This window comes from Girardinichthys multiradiatus, chromosome 11, assembly GCF_021462225.1.
Source record: "Girardinichthys multiradiatus isolate DD_20200921_A chromosome 11, DD_fGirMul_XY1, whole genome shotgun sequence".
NCBI classification, from domain to species: domain Eukaryota; kingdom Metazoa; phylum Chordata; class Actinopteri; order Cyprinodontiformes; family Goodeidae; genus Girardinichthys; species Girardinichthys multiradiatus.
In genome coordinates, this window is record NC_061804.1 from 17,959,857 (window position 1) to 17,980,622 (window position 20,766).

General features: G+C 40.6%; 1 protein-coding gene across 5 annotated transcripts; it reads left to right on the forward strand.

The window, feature by feature from the left end:
- Positions 1-18,935, forward strand: slc7a3a (solute carrier family 7 member 3a). 5 transcript variants are annotated; one of them, XM_047379358.1, is made up of 13 exons: positions 1-151; positions 10,652-10,768; positions 10,933-11,304; positions 12,169-12,330; positions 12,609-12,798; positions 12,872-12,987; positions 13,960-14,182; positions 14,274-14,413; positions 14,709-14,811; positions 14,978-15,207; positions 15,294-15,460; positions 15,547-15,655; positions 15,747-18,935. In XM_047379358.1, the coding sequence occupies exons 3-13, from the start codon at positions 10,938-10,940 to the stop codon at positions 15,899-15,901; spliced, it is 1,962 nt and encodes a 653-aa protein (XP_047235314.1). In that variant the 5' UTR covers positions 1-151; positions 10,652-10,768; positions 10,933-10,937; the 3' UTR covers positions 15,902-18,935. The 5 variants fall into 5 exon arrangements, with proteins under 5 accessions (XP_047235314.1, XP_047235309.1, XP_047235311.1 ...); XM_047379353.1 differs by having other exon boundaries at positions 10,652-11,304; XM_047379355.1 differs by lacking the exon at positions 1-151 and adding an exon at positions 850-994 and having other exon boundaries at positions 10,652-11,304.
- The last annotated feature ends 1,831 nt before the right edge of the window (positions 18,936-20,766 follow it).

Genomic DNA, 20,766 nt, shown 5'->3' on the forward strand with positions numbered 1-20,766 from the left:
TCCTCTTGCGTCAGTTTGTTTTTACGTCCCCCCCTACCGATCAAAAGGCTCAACGAAGAGGGATATTTCATCAGAAACCACAGACGCCGCTCTTCTTCACTTCTTTTCCGTCTCTACCTTTCCACTTTTACCCTCCAGGAGGCATTAAAAGGTACAATTATTATTATTATTATTGCGAAACATATGTAGATTTAAAAAAAAATAAAAAATTAAGCGGCGTTCCAATTACACGTTTTTCCTTTAGTTGTAACGTGTATTTACCTAGTAGTAGTAGAATGATGCAATCCTCCTCGTGTGTTGTATTAAGGCTCTGCTCGTAAAGAACAATGTTCTTCATCTTCATTACCAGCTTTGTGTCTGAGTGTTTAACAAAGACATGTGATTTGCAAAAAGTTACATTCATAACGAGTCTGTTCGCGGTAGTTAGCGTTCAGTAAATCGGCTTAATTTGTCATTTGAGTGGGGAATCAGCTGATGTAGTTGATCCAGCACGTAATGGAAAACCAGTGAGAACAGAGCAGAAACAAGGAAACTTAATAACAGTCTTCTCTTTTTTAAAACGTACACCTGACACCCATAGTTTTAGCACCTCACATTTTCATGCATTTTTTTGCTTTTAGCCCCCGTTAGCATCTTGTGTGGCTGATGTTCCGCTTTTATCAAGGCGTGTTGATAAACGGAATGCTGCTTTCAAAGACCTCCAAACAGCGACGAAAATTCCCCTCAAGTAACCCAAACGAACAGTTAGTGCTGTTGAAACGTTTGCTTTTAACTTTTTGTCTTTGTCACCAAATCAGACATGAGGAAAATACATAGCTGTCCGGCCGCTGTTTGATGCCTTGCCGCGTTTTTTATGGCCCTAGAACCAACAACCGCCGAGTGCCGTTTAAACCTGAAAGCAACAATATCAACACGAGATGAGCGCCTGGAAGCCACGTAGCTAACTGATGCTTCAGTTACACCAGAGCATCACTCGGTATGTCTGGCGCTGCTCGTAAGTATAGATTTAAACTGTTATTTAATTCAAGCGCTTCTGTAGTCTCAACCACAAGAAGTCGTGAGTGTCATTAAAGCGAGCCGTCTTTCCTCGGTAGCCGCTGACAAGCAGCCCGCGTTGAAGGGTGTTCCCATATGTGTGTTGCATCAGCCGGCCATAGTTAAGAGTCTTGTAGTAAGAAGACTTTGCTCTGTTGTAATTTAAACCTGCTTGGCTTGAAGGTCAGTTGGTTTGAGGTGGAGTTGTAAAGACGCTGGCACACTAGACGGCTGCGTGCCAGTTAACGGCGGTTAGGTTGAAATGTCATGTTTTTTTCCTCGACCCCATTACAGCCAGTGGAAATATTTCAGACTGTTAACTAGAATGGTGAAATGCACACAAATAGCCCTTTAAGTGTTGAAGTGAAAACACTTTTCATTTTATTATTTTTTTTTTTTACCTTTCTACTGGTATCTGGGGTATGCCCAGTTAAGTCTGGTGTTTTACATCCCACAAAGGTTTATTTATTTATTTTATAAATTTGCCTTAGAGCTGAATTTATTAAGAGTTTCTCTGTTTTGTCAGATTGTCCTGAGCTATCTTTTCATGCTGTGCTGCAGCTAAGCGGCCACACCTTTGGCATTTAAGATGTGGTTTATCCTCTCTAATACTACACGGGCTTAATGCTGCTGCTCTCGGGTCCTGTTAAGTAAGAGCTGGTGTTGGTCATGGGAAAGCAGGTAGGTTCTCAGTGTGTCACATTCCAGTTAACAAGGGGGAGCAGCTTTTGGCAAATGTTGCAGTGTCCTACCAGGTGATCTGAGAGGTCAGTCAGTTCAGTCCCAGCGGTCGGCCTTTTCCCAAAGATTCAGCAACAAAAGACCATGAAGGGCCTTTTTTGGGGTCTTTTCTCTAGGCTTTTTAATTAATAAAACATATATTTGTTTTTACTCAGTGGGGCTACACACAATTCTAGAAAATATTGTAGAATTGCTGAAGAATGGGGATATGGTGTATCTTACACAGCCGGCCTTTGGGGTGTATTTTTTGCAACAATAAAGTCGTTTTAATGGAAACGATTTTTTTTTTTTTTTTACATACCTGCACCCTGAAAGACTTTGCAGGGTCACATTCACTTCTTCTGGTCAGTGTTTGCTTTTGCAGTGCAATCTACGTCATGTTCCATTTGTGCAGCTGGTGAGTTTCCCAGATAACACATGGTGGCCTGAGATTTTCACAGTAGGATTATTCTGGGTAGGCATACCATGATTTCAAAGTATTTTTACAAAAAAAAAAAAATCTCATCAAAATCTATAACAGGATCCAACAGATTTTGTTAAATAGAAAAGCAACAACTGTCCCCACTGTCGCTGCAGCAAAGGCCTTTTTTTTTTTATTACAACACAGAAATATTTACAAACAGTTAAACTAGTCTCTCTTGCAGGCTAGGGACAAGTGTAGTAACCATCTTTAAGCCAGCTGACTGGCAGTGTGCAGCAACATGTGGAGAACAGGCAGTTTAGAAATCTGGAAAAAAAAATCCTCCTGCACGTTTTTTGGAATCTCAATAAAAGGACTTTAACAGGTATGGTCCAAAGGAAATTTGTAGCCATTATTAAGACTAACTTTGGAATATCTTGATACCAGTGCCTAGTGGGGCTATAGGCATGCTTTTTAAGGATCCCATTTAGAGACAGGGGTTTTACCTATCTTAGTTTTTGTTTGCACCCAGTGGAGTTGGTGTTCTATCAGATTGGGAGGGTTTTGATATTGATTGATGTCTCTCTGTTTTGGGTTTGGATAGTCCCGGTCCTTCCTCTGTTGATCTTTATTTCATTTTTAACATAAGTGTGCAGTGATTCACAATAAAGCCATGCCTCAGGACAAAACAAGGTTGGCAAAAGCCCTCCAACTCGGGCACAAGAAACTCGTCTAATCAGGCACGTTTGTGCTGCTTAGATAAGTTCTGGACCCCGAGCGAATTTGTTTTGGCGTGAGTCATACTCTACCGGATGTTGTAGTAGTAATTAATAGATGAATAGTTGCTCAGATCAACACCCTACAATAGATTCTCTCATGCAAATATTCAAGTACCTGTGCATCTTGATATACTTTGATCAATTTCAGGCCATGTCTTTTTATTGAACTTTTTTTTATCTTTTAAATGAGCTCTGCATGATGCAAAGTTTGCATCCTACCACGATGTATTTTGCTACCGTGGAACAGATTTGCAAAGTCTCTTACTTCCTGCCCAGTTCTGTAACCACGGTGGCAACATCATCATCAGTAACTGCAATCAAAACAAAACCCATTTGTTGCTCAGGGTAGAACATGGCGCAGAAGTACCTTATGATGCTAGCAGCTTTGCTACCTCCCTGAATAATCCTCTTACTGTACAGTACGTAGCAAGCAGCTGCAGAGAAGCTAAGTCAAGCAACACAACCATTATCCCCGAAGCCTGTTAGAACCGGAGCACAGTTGGCCCAAATCGGTGGGTCACCAGTCCTCTGGCATAAACAGCCTTTCTTAAAGTCTCTGTTGGGGAAAAAGTACAACAGTGACCCAGCTGTTGTACACAGATACTCGCATGATTATGAATATTTACTTTCCTGTAAAGTTTTGTCATTTTTTTCAGCCGGACTGTAGATAGACGGTCTTTTTACCTGATTGTGTGTGGGCTTGGGGAGTTTCTAACATCCACACACAGACATGCTCGTGAAAACCACAAGGAAAAGATTAAGAATGGGTTGATGTGACCGATAGCTCATTTTAATGAGACCATCTTAAACCCTCTAGGTTCATTCTACTCTAAAAAAAAAGAAAAAAGGCAAGCGGGTGAAAACCGCATTTGCACTCAAGCACCTCTGTGTGGTGTTGGGTGAACACCTGATCGTCTCACTGCCAGCCGGACATGGTAGTTTGTTCATGTGTTTATTAGCACAACGCCGACGCCCCCTCAGATCTCAGTTCCTGGTGTGCATGTGAAAAAATGCTGCTGGAATGTCACACAAAGCAGGAGGTGGAAGCATTTCCACCCATTACCCGTTTCCCATCTGTCTTCAGAGGGACGCGTGTTTATTGTGGCGGCGGTCTGGTATTTTGATTTCATTGTTTCACAGTGTTTGTCTTTTATTTCTCCCAATCCTAAACCGTACGGGGCAGGATATTCTCTTGTGATCTGGGAGACTGAAGCATGCTTTGATTAATTGCTGATATTGTTTTTGTGGTATTAATAGAATCTTGTCTGTACTGAATCATTGTGATAGTTTATATCCTGTGCACCAAATGCAGCCAAAATTAGATTCCTGTCTTTTAAAACTGAGCCTAAGCTGAACTTGTGATTTGTTTTTTTGCTTTGCACGCCATGTTGCACCAAACTGAACTGGCAAGAGAATAGATCCTTATTTTGTAGACGGTCATACTTAGATGTCCACACTGTGTCCGTGAGACGGTCCAGCCTGTGCTGCTGGGTTAAGGTTTCTCTTCCCCTCTTCGCTGGGTGAACAGTGAAGTGACCGACTGTACTGATAGGTGAAGGAATCAGGTGTCACCCGCTTTAATGGCCTCAGACGGGGTGTAGCATTGCTTTTGATGCCTTCTCAGAGTCCCTGAATGCCGAGAGTACAGTGCTTTAACAGTACTCAGACCCCATTAACCTTTTCACATTATGCCACGTTGCAACCACACAATTCAGTGTAATTTATGGTGCTTTTAAAAATTCATGATTGTGATGCGGAATGAAAAAGGTATAGTGTTTACCTTTTTTTTTTTTTTTTATACAAATGGCATCAGAAAGGTGTATCTTGCCTCCCCTCAGCATGATGCTACCACCACCATGTTTCAAAATGGGAATGGTGTGCTCAGGTTGCTGTTTGGTGTTAGCTTTCCAACACACATAGCATTTTGCATGCAAGTCTTTACTGATCTCATCTGACTAGAGCACATTCTTTAACATGTTTCCAACACGGCGTGGTGTGAATAATTCTTTAAGGCAGGAGAGTCAGTTTGTTAAAGAACAATAGGCCAATGTGTCTATCTTTTCTAATCGTGTTATAAAGCATTGAATCAGTTAAAATGTGTTTTTATCTTTTTAACTAACTCAATTATCAGGTTATTTTGATCCTTGCTCTAATATCAAAAACGTTCTTGATCAACGGAACAAAGGTCGACTTGTTTTGATAACTGGGATGGTAACAACACGGTTGCATTAAATCGTAATGACGGTTTTCTTGCTCTGATTATTTTGCTTCTTTATAATTATCCATAAAAACTGATGACAATTAAAAAGAGAGATCATATTTCTCCTATTTTAGCTTCCCTTCATTGGCTCCCTGTTAAGTCCAGAATAGCATTTAAAATTCTCCTCCTCACATATAAAGCCCTTAATGATCTAGCTCCATCATACATCAGATATCTGATTGCTCCATACGTTCCTAACAGAGCACTTCGTTCTCAGACTGCAAGTTTACTGGTGGTTCCTAGAGTCTCTAGAAGTAGAATGGGAGGCAGATCCTTTAGTTATCAGACTCCTCTCCTGTGGAACCAACTCCCAGCTTTAGTCCGTGAGGCAGACACCCTGTCTACATTTAAGGCTAGGCTTAAAACTTTCCTTTTTGATAAAGCTTATAGTTCGAGTGGCTTAGTTTATCAGAGAGGGAGCCTTCCTCCCTCCCCGTTGGTTGGAGTAAGGGGGAGTCAGGTTTAGCCTAAACCGGCTCAGTTATGGTTGAGGTGCAAACACACCCTCCATTTCTGCTACCTGTATGACCCCTTCTCTTTTCCAATGGTTATAATCAGTCTGACAGAGAGAAGTATCCCGATCCTTGTGGTTTTTAGTATAACAATGACCATCAGTGGGACCCTTTGTGAGGTGCCTTGAGACGACATTGTTGAAAATAAGCGCCATTTAACTAAATAACCTGAACTGAAACTATCTGTGTAGTTATGCTGCTATAGGCTTAGGCTGCTGGAGGACTTAATGACCACTTTCACCCTCTTCTCTACATTCTCACACTACTCTCCAATTTTGCATTATTTGCTGTTATTTCAGCTTTTAACTTTGTTCTCTCTCTTTTCTCTTCCTAGAAGCTACACCTGGCCTGGCTCTGTGTCTGCCTGTGACACCTTTCTGGAGAGGGGCATTGTCTGAGCTTCTGCTGGCAACAACCCTCTACCAATGATCCACATAGCCCTGTCTTTTAGTGTTTAACCCTTTCTCTCTCCTAGACATGGAAATTGACTGAGCTTTTACTGTAACTAATCATACTGGTCCTTCTCAAAATATTAGCATATTGTGATAAAGTTCATTATTTTCCATAATCTAATGATGAAAATTTAACATTCATATATTTTAGATTCATTGCACACTAACTGAAATATTTCAGGTCTTTTATTGTCTTAATACGGATGATTTTGGCATACAGCTCATGAAAACCCAAAATTCCTATCTCACAAAATTAGCATATCATTAAAAGGGTCTCTAAATGAGCTATGAACCTAATCATCTGAATCAACGAGTTAACTCTAAACACCTGCAAAAGATTCCTGAGGCCTTTAAAACTCCCAGTCTGGTTCATCACTCAAACCCCCAATCATGGGTAAGACTGCCGACCTGACTGCTGTCCAGAAGGCCACTATTGACACCCTCAAGCAAGAGGGTAAGACACAGAAAGAAATTTCTGAATGAATAGGCTGTTCCCAGAGTGCTGTATCAAGGCACCTCAGTGGGAAGTCTGTGGGAAGGAAAAAGTGTGGCAGAAAACGCTGCACAACGAGAAGAGGTGACCGGACCCTGAGGAAGATTGTGGAGAAGGGCCGATTCCAGACCTTGGGGGACCTGCGGAAGCAGTGGACTGAGTCTGGAGAAGAAACATCCAGAGCCACCGTGCACAGGCGTGTGCAGGAAATGGGCTACAGGTGCCGCATTCCCCAGGTCAAGCCACTTTTGAACCAGAAACAGCGGCAGAAGCGCCTGACCTGGGCTACAGAGAAGCAGCACTGGACTGTTGCTTAGTGGTCCAAAGTACTTTTTTCGGATGAAAGCAAATTCTGCATGTCATTCGGAAATCAAGGTGCCAGAGTCTGGAGGAAGACTGGGGAAAAGGAAAAGCCAAAATGCCAGAAGTCCAGTGTCAAGTACCCACAGTCAGTGATGGTCTGGTGTGCCGTGTCAGCTGCTGGTGTTGGTCCACTGTGTTTTATCAAGGGCAGGGTCAATGCAGCTAGCTATCAGGAGATTTTGGAGCACTTCATGCTTCCATCTGCTGAAAAGCTTTATGGAGATGAAGATTTCATTTTTCAGCACGACCTGGCACCTGCTCACAGTGCCAAAACCACTGGTAAATGGTTTACTGACCATGGTATCACTGTGCTCAATTGGCCTGCCAACTCTCCTGACCTGAACCCCATAGAGAATCTGTGGGATATTGTGAAGAGAACGTTGAGAGACTCAAGACCCAACACTCTGGATGAGATAAAGGCCGCTATCGAAGCATCCTGGACCTCCATCAGACCTCAGCAGTGCCACAGGCTGATTGCCTCCATGCCACGCCGCATTGAAGCAGTCATTTCTGCAAAAAGATTCCCGACCAAGTATTGAGTGCATAACTGTACATGATTATTTGAAGGTTGACGTTTTTTGTATTAAAAACATTTTCTTTTATTGGTCGGATGAAATATGCTAATTTTGTGAGATAGGAATTTTGGGTTTTCATTAGCTGTATGCCAAAATCATCCGTATTAAGACAATAAAAGACCTGAAATTTTTCAGTTAGTGTGCAATGAATCTAAAATATATGAATGTTAAATTTTCATCATTACATTATGGAAAATAATGAACTTTATCACAATATGCTAATATTTTGAGAAGGACCTGTATGTGCTCTCTTTCAGACTCTAACCTTGAAAACTGGCTCAGGGTTTATCTGTTCTTTCTTTCTAGATGAAACGACTAAAGGAGCTACATCCATTAACATTTACTTTTCCTTCCCATAGAAAGTACTCCTGGATCAGTGCTTCTTTGTTCTCTTTGTGTCTCTGCTCTGTTCTCTCAAACCCTGTGGCAGATGGCCGCTCACACTGAGCCTGGTTCTGTTGGAGGTTTCTTTATGTTAAAAGGGAGTTTTTCTTCTCTGCTGTCACTACGTGCATGCTCAGTATGAGGGATTGCTGCAAAGTCAACACCAGTGACTTTCCACTGTCTCTACATGCTCATCCGGGAGGAGGGAATGCAGCAAGTCACTGACTGGATGCAATCTGCTGGGTTTCCTTAGACAGAAAAACTTTTTATCCAATTTGAATAAATAACTGAATCTGACGGCACTGTTCAATGGTTAGGATTAATTGGAATGTATGAACCTGACTTTTGTGAAGTGCCTTGAGACAACATGTGTTGTGAATTGGTGCTATATAAATAAAACTGAATTGAATTGAATAATGCCTGAATGGTGTTGCATTTGCAGAATAGATCAACTTGCACTGTGCTTGACAGTACATGTGCCAACAGGGGGGCTACTGTAAATCTGGGAGGGAGATCTTTGCACATTTATCACATTGTTATCACTGCACATGCTTGCCTTTGTGTGATCTCTGACAGTAGAATAGCACAATGCACTGAGAGAAAAGTGGGATGCTGTTATTAACGCGCTCAGTTTATAATGTGTAAATCTGTTGTCTGACCCTTCACACGTTTCCAAGTTAACTTTTATCTGTTGATTCGAGTAGGTGGAGCTTGATTGTAAACAATGTCAGGGTGGAGTTTATTTCCTGGACCGACCTGTTTCAGCCAAACTTGATTGATTAGTTGACTGACTGATTGGGATTCCGTTGCCAGTAAGAACTTGAAGCAGGAAGTGTAACTCAGTAATGTAATCTAGTTTGAACATGAACACTGGCTTTGTTACACCTATAAGGCCAAAGCATTTACAACTGAAACTGTTCCGGGCTGCAGAGAGGGATTGTTGCAGAACCAATTTCATGTTTTACAGCAAATGCCGTAAGTGTCGATCAGGAATGCCTGAAAGGTCAGTTTGTGCTTTGTTTGAGCTTGGTCACACATGACGTCAGTTTGATATGCATTTGTGTGTTTTTCCTCCTTCATCGCATAGCTTGATTAGCTTTATAGAAAGACACTGGCTCCGCTCACTCCAGCTGGACTCCTAAATGTCCTTGGACTGTTGATCCCATGTTTGCAGAAACTGTTTTAATTATTAACATTTCCTCTTTCCTAAAATGACATAGAAAGTGTTAATATCCTTAAAAGTTGGCTTTTGGTTAATTTGACGTTTCTGCAGATCGAGTCTATTTTTCTAAGTGGACTGAACTCTATCAGTGTTTTCCCAGTGCAGTGCAACAGGTTCTCCTTATCACCTTGTTGGTTCTTGCTGTCCTCTCCACCTCTGTCTTGTTGATATTAGCTTGATTTGATCCAATCGTCTACTCACAGCCTTTCCCAGGCTTTTAGAACAACATAGAACCAGCAGTAATCTGCCCTTTCTCGCAGTCAGGGAGTGACGAGGGCTTAGCCAAGGCGTTCTTTTGTCTGTAATAGGGCGTGTCATATGGCAGGTTTATTTGTTAATGCGGCGGGAAAAAATTAAGAATTACGCCTGGGAGAATAGTACTGGATCTCCTTTTGTTTTCAAGAGGTCTCCATGTGCCCCACTGTGATCGTGCACTAAGCTGGAAAAAGGTGGAAAGATGTATGAATTCCTGGAAGTTGTGTAACCTGTAATAATACAGGTTCTCCTGTCAGGAGGTTGATTGTTTTTTTTTGAGTGTTTTTTTTTTTTTTTTTTGCCTTACGGTGAAAACTGGCCGGCTGACAAGCCTAGTGGGATATGTAATGGATATGAAATGTTCCCCTTATATCGAATTCACCTTTTCAGCTCATCAATTACAGCTGGAATGTTTTTGAATATGTCTCATAGCCTTCTTTCCAACGTAGCTCAATTATCTGTGAATGGCAGATAGTGTCTTAAACTGGTTTCTAGTCTGGGTCATTCTGTCAAATAAACGTGTTTTGATCTGTAGCGTTCCATTGTAGATCTGGCTTCATGTTTCAGATCATCGTCCGGCTGAAACATAAACTCCCCGTCTCGGGTCTTTTGCTGCCCCAACTACCCTGATCAACTTCCTTTTCCTCTACGAAGAAAAGCAACCCCAATAGCATGATGCTGCCACCACAATGCTTCATTGTAGAAATGGCTTGTTCAAGCTCATGTTCAGTGTTCGTTTTCCTTTGCTAAAACGTTTAGGTTTGGCCTCATTTGACCAAAGCAGCTTCTAACATGCTGATATCCTTACATGGAAACCTCAAAGGGGTGGGAATACTTTTGCAAAACACCGTAGACAGCTTGTTTATCTCATAATGTAATGAAGCGGTAAATAACTGAATTAATAGACAAAAGAAGCATAGGGGGATGCTCTTGTAACACAATGTTATTTAGGGTATTCTACATCCTATCAGGAGAATCAGAAAATCTTTTTCAGAGCTGATATATTCTGTAATTTTATTTTATTTTTTTACCTGCCCTGATTTTTCATTCGTAGAAACAAGCAGAATGTTATAATCTTTGTTTGATTCTGAGAACTGAGCTGTAAAAAGTGAAAGCTTAGGCAGTCGCTGAAAGAGAGCCTTGTTTTGAGTTCTTGTTTTCTTGTTGTGTTTCCTCATAGGTCCTAATCTGCTGCTTCTAAATACTGTGACAACACACCTGCCACTTCCTGCTCTGTGTACTTAAGTAACTCCTGCCTAAGTGAACACACATGCATCAGAGGACCAATAGTATTCAAGTACTTCCTGTTTATCTTATTTGTCTTAAGCGTTTCTGCTGTCCTGATTCAAAGTGAATAAGAGGTGTTCTGTTTAAGCTGTGCCACTCAAACACACACACAGCCACCTACGCAAGGATCGTTTCAAAAGCATTGCTTTTTCCTGCACCCACGCCTAATCACAGCAAGCATGGCCAACATGCTGTCCAGCTTTGGCAAAAACCTGCTGCGCCGCCGGGCGCTGGACTTCTCCAGTGAAGAGACCCAATTCGCCCGCTGCTTATCCACCCTGGATCTCATCGCCTTGGGGGTGGGCTCTACGCTGGGCGCTGGCGTCTACGTCCTCGCAGGCGAGGTCGCTAGAGAGAAGGCGGGGCCAGCCATAGTCCTCTGCTTCCTCGTTGCTGCCCTTTCCTCCATGCTGGCCGGCCTGTGCTACGCCGAGTTCGGCGCCCGTGTCCCCAAGACGGGCTCTGCGTACCTCTACAGCTACGTGACGGTGGGAGAAATATGGGCCTTCATAACTGGGTGGAACCTCATCCTCTCTTATGTTATTGGTGAGCTTCAGTTTATGTGGAATCATTGATGAACAAGTAGATTTCGTTAAATTAAAATGTAATTGAGTTCAGTTCAGAAAGTGAAAACCATATATCAGATAGATTCATAATACATAGTTATGAATTTCAGTTGTTTTTCTGTTTAATTTAGGCGATTACGGCTTAGTTTATAAAAAAAAAAAAAAAACCTAATTTAGTTTCTCAGAAAATTTTACCAGACCAATACAAATTAAGTTTTACCAGTTATCTCTGTGTGTGCACTTTTCCACAACACTGTTTCCTTCCACTTAACTTTCCAATAATGAGAATGGATAAAGCACTCTATAAGAAACGAGCTTTATTAACGTGTTGTGGCTTACTCTGCTTGTGGAGGGTGTCAATGGCTGGCTGTCCAATAAAAAAAAGGTTTTAAACACACAAGTGTTATGTTATGGCCCTGTATGGACTACACAATCATAGGTGATGCTGCTGACTCGGCAGGCATCGGCAGTTATCGACGCCCTACTGAAGGCACAAAGTGGACAGTTAAGTGGAAGGAAAAAATGACAGGAGGAAGAGCATATATATAAAAGGGATAACTACATACTTGAGAGGAGGTACATCTTATTTAAATTAGAAGTTTCCTGAATGTTGGGTTTTCATAAGATGTGAGGCATAATCGTGAAAATAAGAAAAAAATATATATTTATATAACTTAAAATGTATTACTCTGAATGTACTGAATCTAAATAATATGAGTTTCAGTTTTCGAATTGAACTACTGAAATTAATTAGGTTTTCAATAATTTGTTAAGACACACCCATGTGGTATCGTCTCATGGCAAGCCCAACCACGTTGTTGATTTACGTTCTGTCTTCTTTTAGGTACGGCCAGTGTGGCCAGGGCGTGGAGCTCGACATTCGACAACCTGGTTGAACAAAAAATATCCGGCTTCTTTAAAGCCTCCATGGCAATGAATGTGCCTGGAAATGTGCTAGCAGGTTACCCGGACCTGTTCGCCCTAATCCTGGTCCTGCTGCTAACCGGTGAGTTTGCTGAGAGCTTAGAAGTTTTAGTGGAAGAGGAAGAAAAACCTCCTGTTTGGTTATACAGCTAAAGAGACCTTATTAGGAGACAGCCAGTCACACCAGTCTTGTAGCTAATGTCACATGCCAGCAGCAGTGTTGGGAAGATGTATTCAGAGGATTGCTGTTGCTGGGTGATGGTTTGTCGGAACAAATCTGCCCACGCAACAGGACATGGAGTTACTGATCCTGAGTATGAATTTCTTTCCCTCACTTCCTGCTGCGCCTGCTCCCCTCAGGGCTCCTGGCCTTTGGTGTGAGTGAGTCTGCGCTGGTGAACAAAATCTTCACTGGTATCAATCTGGTGGTCCTGGGGTTCGTCATCATATCCGGGTTCGTCAAGGGGGACGTTGGCAACTGGAACCTTGTGAAAGATGACTACCTCGAGTACAGGAACATCACCAACATCACCAACATCACCCAAGCGACGTGAGAATGTGATTCTGTTGGCAAAATTACTTACATGTTGTGTTTGCGTTCTAAATGTTTCTTTTCTCCTCAGATTGAAAGAAGAATTTGGTGAAGGTGGTTTTGCTCCGTTTGGCCTCCCCGGAATCTTATCTGGTGCAGCCACCTGCTTCTATGCCTTTGTGGGCTTTGACTGCATTGCCACAACGAGTGAGTATTTTTTCCAACGTGCAAAGAGAGTAACATGAAAACCCATATGACCACTAACTTCAACCTGATCTCAAGTGTTTGCCACTTCTATGCCAATAGTCTTCTTTCACATGGAAACGTGATCATATTTACAGTCATAAATGCAAAACACGCAAATACTTTGATAATTTCCACACGGTAAAAGCTACTTTGACACAGTTCTTTACTAAAGTAATCATAACTATGGTAATCACATCTTCTCACATGACAACCCCAAACTTCAATGTATTTCGTTAGGATTTTATGTGACAGACCAACACAAAGTAGTTCAAGTGCATTTTTTAGTAAATTAGAATTTAATTGAAAAATATTTTTTTAGTAATTAAACTCAAAAAGTGAACCTTATCTATTTTATACATTCTTAAGCTGGAGTTCAGGGTGCTATATCCAAGGAAGTTGAGTGGAAGGAAAAAGTGGCAGAATAATGTGTACAAGCATCTTTCCATCAAATCTAGCTATTTAGCAAAGCAAAGAGATCGCCAAAAAGATGTGCAGCTGTTATGCATGCCACACTTTTCAGATTTTTAGTGTGTAGTTTTAGTTTTCCACAACACAGCATTGTGCATGTAGGCTAAATCAGTTGCACTGGATTTTATTTAGGGGTTTCAGAGTAAAGAGGGGTAACTACAAACCCACATCACACTTTTTAGATTTTTCCTTGTGTTGAATGTTGAATGTTTTTTATCACTCATTAATATGCACAACTTTGTGTTTGTTTTATATAAAACACTAATGCAGAATATTCTGGTTTAGGGCTGTGATAAAACATGGACAGATTTAAGACTACTTCTGCAAGGCAGTAGAACTGGTTTTGATTTTGTATTGTGTAAGATATCGGCTTCGAGCAACTCTGGTCTGGTTCATTGTTTCTATGCAACTTTGAATGAAATTTGAGTTGCAACTCATCCTTCTTTCTCTGCTTTCTTCCTTCAGGTGAAGAAGCTAAGAACCCCATGCGGTCCATCCCCATCGGCATCGTGGCGTCGCTGCTCATCTGTTTTTTCGCCTATTTCGGCGTGTCTGCAGCCCTGACCATGATGATGCCGTATTATCAGCTGAACACTGACAGCCCCCTGCCCGAGGCCTTCAGCTATGTGGGCTGGGGGCCAGCCAGATACATTGTGGCCGTGGGTTCTCTCTGTGCTCTGTCCACCAGGTGAGGAAGGAAACCCAAATCCTAACACAGATGATTCAATATAAGTAGCTGCTAAAAGTCTATTATGTGCTCACTGCTGATCTCCTCTCAGCTTACTCGGCTCCATGTTCCCCATGCCTCGAGTTATTTACGCCATGGCCGAGGATGGGCTGTTGTTCCGTGTTCTTTCCAGAATAAACACTCGCACAAAGACCCCCATCCTGGCCACCATTGCTTCTGGCATTTTTGCAGGTAACGTATCTCTCTTTGTTGGTAGGCTTCGGATCTGTGTCCTTCTCCCTGTATTTTCTTATCTCGTAGTGTCAGCAAGGTTCTTTTTGTTGGGTTAAGAGTCTTTAATTATAGTTTGTAAAGGTTTCACCTCGTCTATGTCCTGACTCAGCCCTAGAAGCAGCATGTCTGTCAGACTGTCAGCTCAGGGTCAATAACGCCTCCCGAAGCAGACAGAAAAAATCTCAGATGGCTTTGAAGTAAATGTTTACGTCTACAGTGGGAGTTTTTCTAAAATCTGGTTTCCTCCTCACAGCCCTGATGGCTTTCCTGTTTGATCTGGCAGCCCTTGTGGACCTCATGTCTATTGGGACCCTGCTGGCGTACTCATTGGTGGCTATTTGTGTCTTAATTCTCAGGTAAGCTTTGTTTTAAGGATTAAAAATCCCATTTAAATTTTTTTGTTTCAGGACATGGTGTCATTTTTACAACAGAATGGAAGCCATTTTCCCTCTGGATTCAGTCAGATTTTCTTTCCCCCTCTCATGGCAGTTTAAAAAAAAAAACACTTCCCTCGCTGCACAGGTATCAGCCAGGCAATCTGAATTCGTCCCGTCAGATGGAGAAGCTGGTGGAGCTGGTGGAAGGTGAGAAGTTAGCCGTGAGTGGAGGGGACAGTGGAGACGAGTACGGCATGGAGACAGAAGACAGGCCCCTGCAAGAGACGTTCACCGCCAAGCTGCTCTTCAGTCCAAGTGGAAAATGCCCAACTAAGACCTCCGGGATGATCGTCTACGCTACCACAGCTATTATTTGTAAGTCTGCTACCAAGCACTCAATCTTCTTGTTATAATTATGTCCACACCGATCTAAGTTTGTTTTCCTTCTCCTATTTTCACAGCTGTTCTCATCACCATTCTGTGTGTAATCCTGGCAAACTGTTTGCCGCAGCTGCTGGCCGGAGATGTTTGTGTCATATTGCCCTGTGTCCTCTTGGCCCTGCTCTGTGTCGTCTGCATTGTCATCATCTGGAGGCAGCCAGAGAGCAAAGAGGCTCTCACCTTTAAAGTAAGATATCTGCTTTTTGGGAACATGTTTTGGAACTTGTGCTGCTGCACTGAGCCATTCCTAAATGCTATCTCTGTTTTCTCAAGGTCCCTTTCCTTCCCTGGCTGCCCCTGTTCAGTGTTTTCGTCAACATCTACCTCATGATGCAGCTAGACATGGCTACATGGTGCCGCTTCTCAGTCTGGATGCTTATCGGTGCGTTTGAACACCCCCAAACCAGTTTTTCCTTCCATACCTTCACACTAGGGTCACTTGCTCATAATATTATTTATCTTCTTTTTTGTAGGCTTTGCCATCTACTTCTTGTACGGTATGAGAAACAGCAGCGAAGCTAAGAACAGGTCGCCCTCAGGCAAATATGAGCCGGCGCTGCAGAACAAAAGCCCGATTTACAAGGGCGCCCCCGACGAGAGTGACATGGAGGCCGGCAGCAGCCCCTGATACAGACTGACGCAGACCTGAGGTGTGGTTTTTTTTTTTTTTTTTCTGAGCGTCTGCACCTCCAACCCTGATCCTCTGCAGTGTAGGCAGCTCGGAACGCAGCCCTGGGTTTAAAGTGCGGGAGAAGGAAAAGAAAAACGCCACACACATCTTACCTCTGAGGCTGATTACCTACTTGACTACTAGATGCTGTGATGAAGCCTGTTCCCGGCTCGTCTGAGTTTCAACCTAGTTTTATTCAGCCTTAGCCCACATCAAACATTTACCTGCCTGTATCACATGCTTTCAATGGATCTGACTAACCTGGAGCATTAAACGCTCCTCATGGAGGTGTGTTTTATTCCGTTACATGAAGCTGTAAACTGGAACAATGTTACTTTTTTGTTGTTTTTTTATGTTATTAATGTCCCCAAGTGGACCTGTTTAACCACTAGTATGAATCCCAGTGTAAATCCCAATGAGTCATCATTTGAGCCAGTAAGTTGACCATTGTAAGATCACTCAGTGAGTCCAGCAGCAAAGTGGCAGAGAGGGCAATAATCCCTCTCTTATGAATGTGGTGCAGTAGAGTAGGTTACTAGTGTATTCACCATTTGTATGAGAGGCTGTGAGGTTTATTACAGGTAGCGTCTGGTCAGTGCTGATGTTTATGTTTGATATTGTGCAGCTGAAGTTCTCACCGGATGGGATTCTTTAGAACATTATAGAAACTCCCTGAAACCGTCGTAGTTAATCTGCTGGCTGCAATATTTTTATGGTATAAATAGACATGAGCCAAGTTAAAATACCACGGTTTCTTGGTATGAACGCCAACATTTTAAACAAGAACGTACAACATGATCAAATTACTTTTTTTTTTTAATTTAAAACCCAAAAGCAAAGCGTGTTGTTTTTGCTGCTGAAATAGTTGAGCATTAATTAAAATAGCATTTATTTGTGATTTTTATGTTGATAGATGGACAAAAGCAAAACTATAGAATATGAAACTACTAAATTCAACTCTAAATTTCAATTTAGAATGGGTTATCACAATATGTTAGTTATTTATTGCAATAACAAAAGTGCAGATTAAAAAGTATTGCTAAAATTCGTCAGCCTGTCAAAGCCTTTTAAACACAGCAGCTGCTCTAAAAACAGAACTACAAACTGTAAAATTGGTAGACTCAATTAGTTTACTGCTTTCACAATAAATCACAATTCTAGTTGCAATTTTATTTATTTATATTTTATAAGAGAATATTTCTTGTAAGCGGCGGAAAGCTCCAGTTAGAGTTCTTTCACCCAGTTGACCGGCAGTATGCAGCAACACTTAGGGGAGGGAGGGCGTTCCAAAGGGCAAGCTCCACCTTCTGCCACTCCTCCGCCACACCAAAAGACATTTAGGAGATCCTCTGATTCCTGGGCCAGGATAAAATGCAGCGTGGTCCTGCAAAAAGCATGTAAAATAGTCAACCTGTTCTTTGCAGTAGGCAGGGGGCGCCAACCCCCCATTGACTGCATATACATAAAAAAGAGAAAATCTGTTCAACTTATGTTTTGTTTTTTATGTGGGGCTCGTTCGCCCCACCCTCTTTTTTTCTAAGGCTGCCCTGGGTAACCGCCCATATCAAATAGCTGGAGAATACCCTGTATAAACAGCATAACAACATTTTTGCCCCTTTCAAACCATAACTTTTTAAAACCTTGCCATTGATAACCTGCCCATGCCTAGGTATGACATTATTATTATTTATTTTATTACAGTATTCACAGGTTTGCATTCATTATGTGGCCTTTAATATCAACTGCAGTGACTAAAATGTACAGAAAACACACATCTGTTTGGTTAAACTTTAACGTAAACCTGTTGTATGAATTTAAAAACTATTTTAATAATTTACCGATTTAGGATTTTGTCTACCTTGTCTGTTGTTGTTGTTGTTGTTGTTGTTATTAAGCCAGGGTCCATGTAAAGTTTTACCTCCTGGAATATCATATTTTTCCTTTTTTACCTTCTTGTAAAAAACACCTGTTCTCCACAATGGCTCCTGGTTGTTTCTGCTACAACTTGAACATTTAAACTTTGTTAGCTAAATTCTCATCACTTGTGTTTTAGTTTTATAACCTTTATTTACTTTTGTTTGTTAGTAATGTTAATATTTAAGTGTTCATTGTATGGTTTGTCTGGGAAAGCTTTACTTTTTTCCACTTTTACTTATTCATTTTAACGTGCTTTTTAGCTGTACAGTTTTTCGAGTGGGGATCTTTTTCTTTGTTTTTTTTTTTTTTACGCTATATATTTCGTTTCTGATCCTTTCTGACCAAAACTGTTTTCTATTTTGTACTTTTCAAAAACTAAACATTGAACGCAACAAGCTGGTGTTTAAATTGTTCTGAATATATTTTCCCCAAGCCTTTTTTTTTCAGTCAGATCAATAACTTATTAATAGCTTTTTTGTGTTGTTTTTATTATAGTACAAGTGCTTTACTGTAGAGTGTATAGTATTTGTTTAAATATATCTGTATATTGCTGTAAATTATGCAAATGTGCTTTCTTTGACACATGACCTTACACATATACACGATGAGACGATTTTTGTAAATTACTCTTGAAGGAACTGTTGCTGCTGATGCCCAAAATATTAAACTATATGAGATAAAATTGCTCCCATGGAAGCTAGATTCTACTTTAAAACATATCTTTAAAATGTTAAAGGGTAAAAAGTAGATATTTTTTTTTACAGATGGTGCTAAAGAACCATTTGTGAAGTCGAATGTGAAATCTGCTCTTGAACTTTTTGATTCGAACATTACGTTTTCCACACTTACTTGCCACCAAAATGTTTTGTGATGCAGCATTGACTCACTCAGCTCATCACAACCCGCCCATGTGCCTTTTTATATAATCAATCCAATCATTCCCCCCACATATCATTTAGAGCAACACATGACTTCAGTTTTATATTGAGTACATATGCTTCTTTGTGTAAAATGAGCTGCGTTTTAATTTTTCTCTTTTTAAAAAAAAAAATAAAACTGATTTATGCTCTTGGCACCAGTGCCTCTGCTTGTTCTTTTTGTCTGATCGGAGCTGATTGCTAGACGTCCCAGTTCTACCGTGACTCACTGATTACTCACCTTTCTGGGCCTGCAGTCAGATTCTGTTGGTTGCAAAAGCCGTACCTTTTGGGAAGTTCGTCCCGTCTATAAAACCGAACAAAGCAGGATTGAACAAGTTTACTTCCTAATTACATTATTTTGTTTATGTAAAAGATTTGAACAATTGTTAATTCAAAACTTCCTCTTTGAGTAAACACTACATTTATAAACAATACTTTTATTTAGATTAGAGTCAGGCTTTTAGAAGAATTATAACTATAAAAATCTGAAAATATAAAAATGATTGCCAAACTTTCTGCGGCCTAGAAAACCAAATATTTATACAGCAAACAGGAAGCTCATGACATCAGCCGTTCTACCATTTTTTTACGCTTCTGTTACATCCTGTTTTACCTAGCCTCTATGAGAGTAGTAAAATATATTTGAATGAAGTTCTATGAAAAAGTATTTGCTCCTTTACAGATTTATTCTGTTTTGCTTTTTCTTTTTTTGTCACACTTGAACATTTTAGAACATCACATACATTTTAATATCATTCAGAGATAACCTGAGTAAATATAAAAACGCTTTCACAATTTAGGGAAAAAAGCTCACACCAGGAAGCAGTGTGTTTTAGGTGTTTCCCTAAACGGATAATATTCAAAATCAACCTAGTGCTATTTCAGTTATCTGCTCACAAATAATCCATTATATTTATGTGTTGCCTGTAGTGGTGTAGCAGGATATCCTGACAGATGCTTGCATTTTAACTCTGACTCTGATTACCTGTTCAGATCCCCTGGACCATTCAAATATATATTTTTTCTAACCCCTACTGACGTATAACATCTGAATAAAATCAAATTTGATGAATAGGCCCTCACCAAAATTGAAATATCTGCACTCACAAAGATGAGGTTTAAATCATTTTAGTTTGCTAAGAAATAATTGTGCTACTAAAAACAACAACAAAAAAAAAGATCTGCTGAGATACAGAACAGGCCTCCAATAAAGTTTCTTTTTCAATCTAATCAGTGATCAGAACGTATCGGTTCTATTTCACCCTGTAAATACTCCATAGGTGTCCTACAAATGCAACCCCTGATAACCTGTCAGCATTCAGTAAGTTGCCTATCTCATATGTGCTCTATAGGAAATAAAATGTATTTCTACCAAGATCACTGTTTTAATACATCACGCTTTTAAATTTAATTAACTATAACTTTCTAGCTTGCTTGTCATATTCATGTCAAAATTGTGTTTTTCTGTGTGAAGTTTAATTTACAATGAACCCATCTTGTGCGTATTGGCACCTAAACGCCTTCTAATTTTACAGATTTGAGTTCACTTTTTAGGGTGACACGTTTTTCTGTAGTGGCTGTTTTAAAGAGGATGAAGTGATATTTCTGGTTAAATACATATTAAATTTATCGGTGAAAAAACTGATGCTATCTGGAGCTTTTTCTTGCCTGCCGCTGTTGTTTTGTCAGGAAGTGATCACAGTTTTAGTGCTCCATCTGTACAGAATGACACTGCCCTCTAGTGGCCATACAGGTCCTTCTCAAAATATTAGCATATTGGGATAAAGTTCATTATTTTCCATAATGTAATGATGAAAATTTAACATTCATATATTTTAGATTCATTGCACACTAACTGAAATATTTCAGGTCTTTTATTGTCTTAATACGGATGATTTTGGCATACAGCTCATGAAAACCCAAAATTCCTATCTCACAAAATTAGCATATCATTAAAAGGGTCTCTAAACGAGCTATGAACCTAAT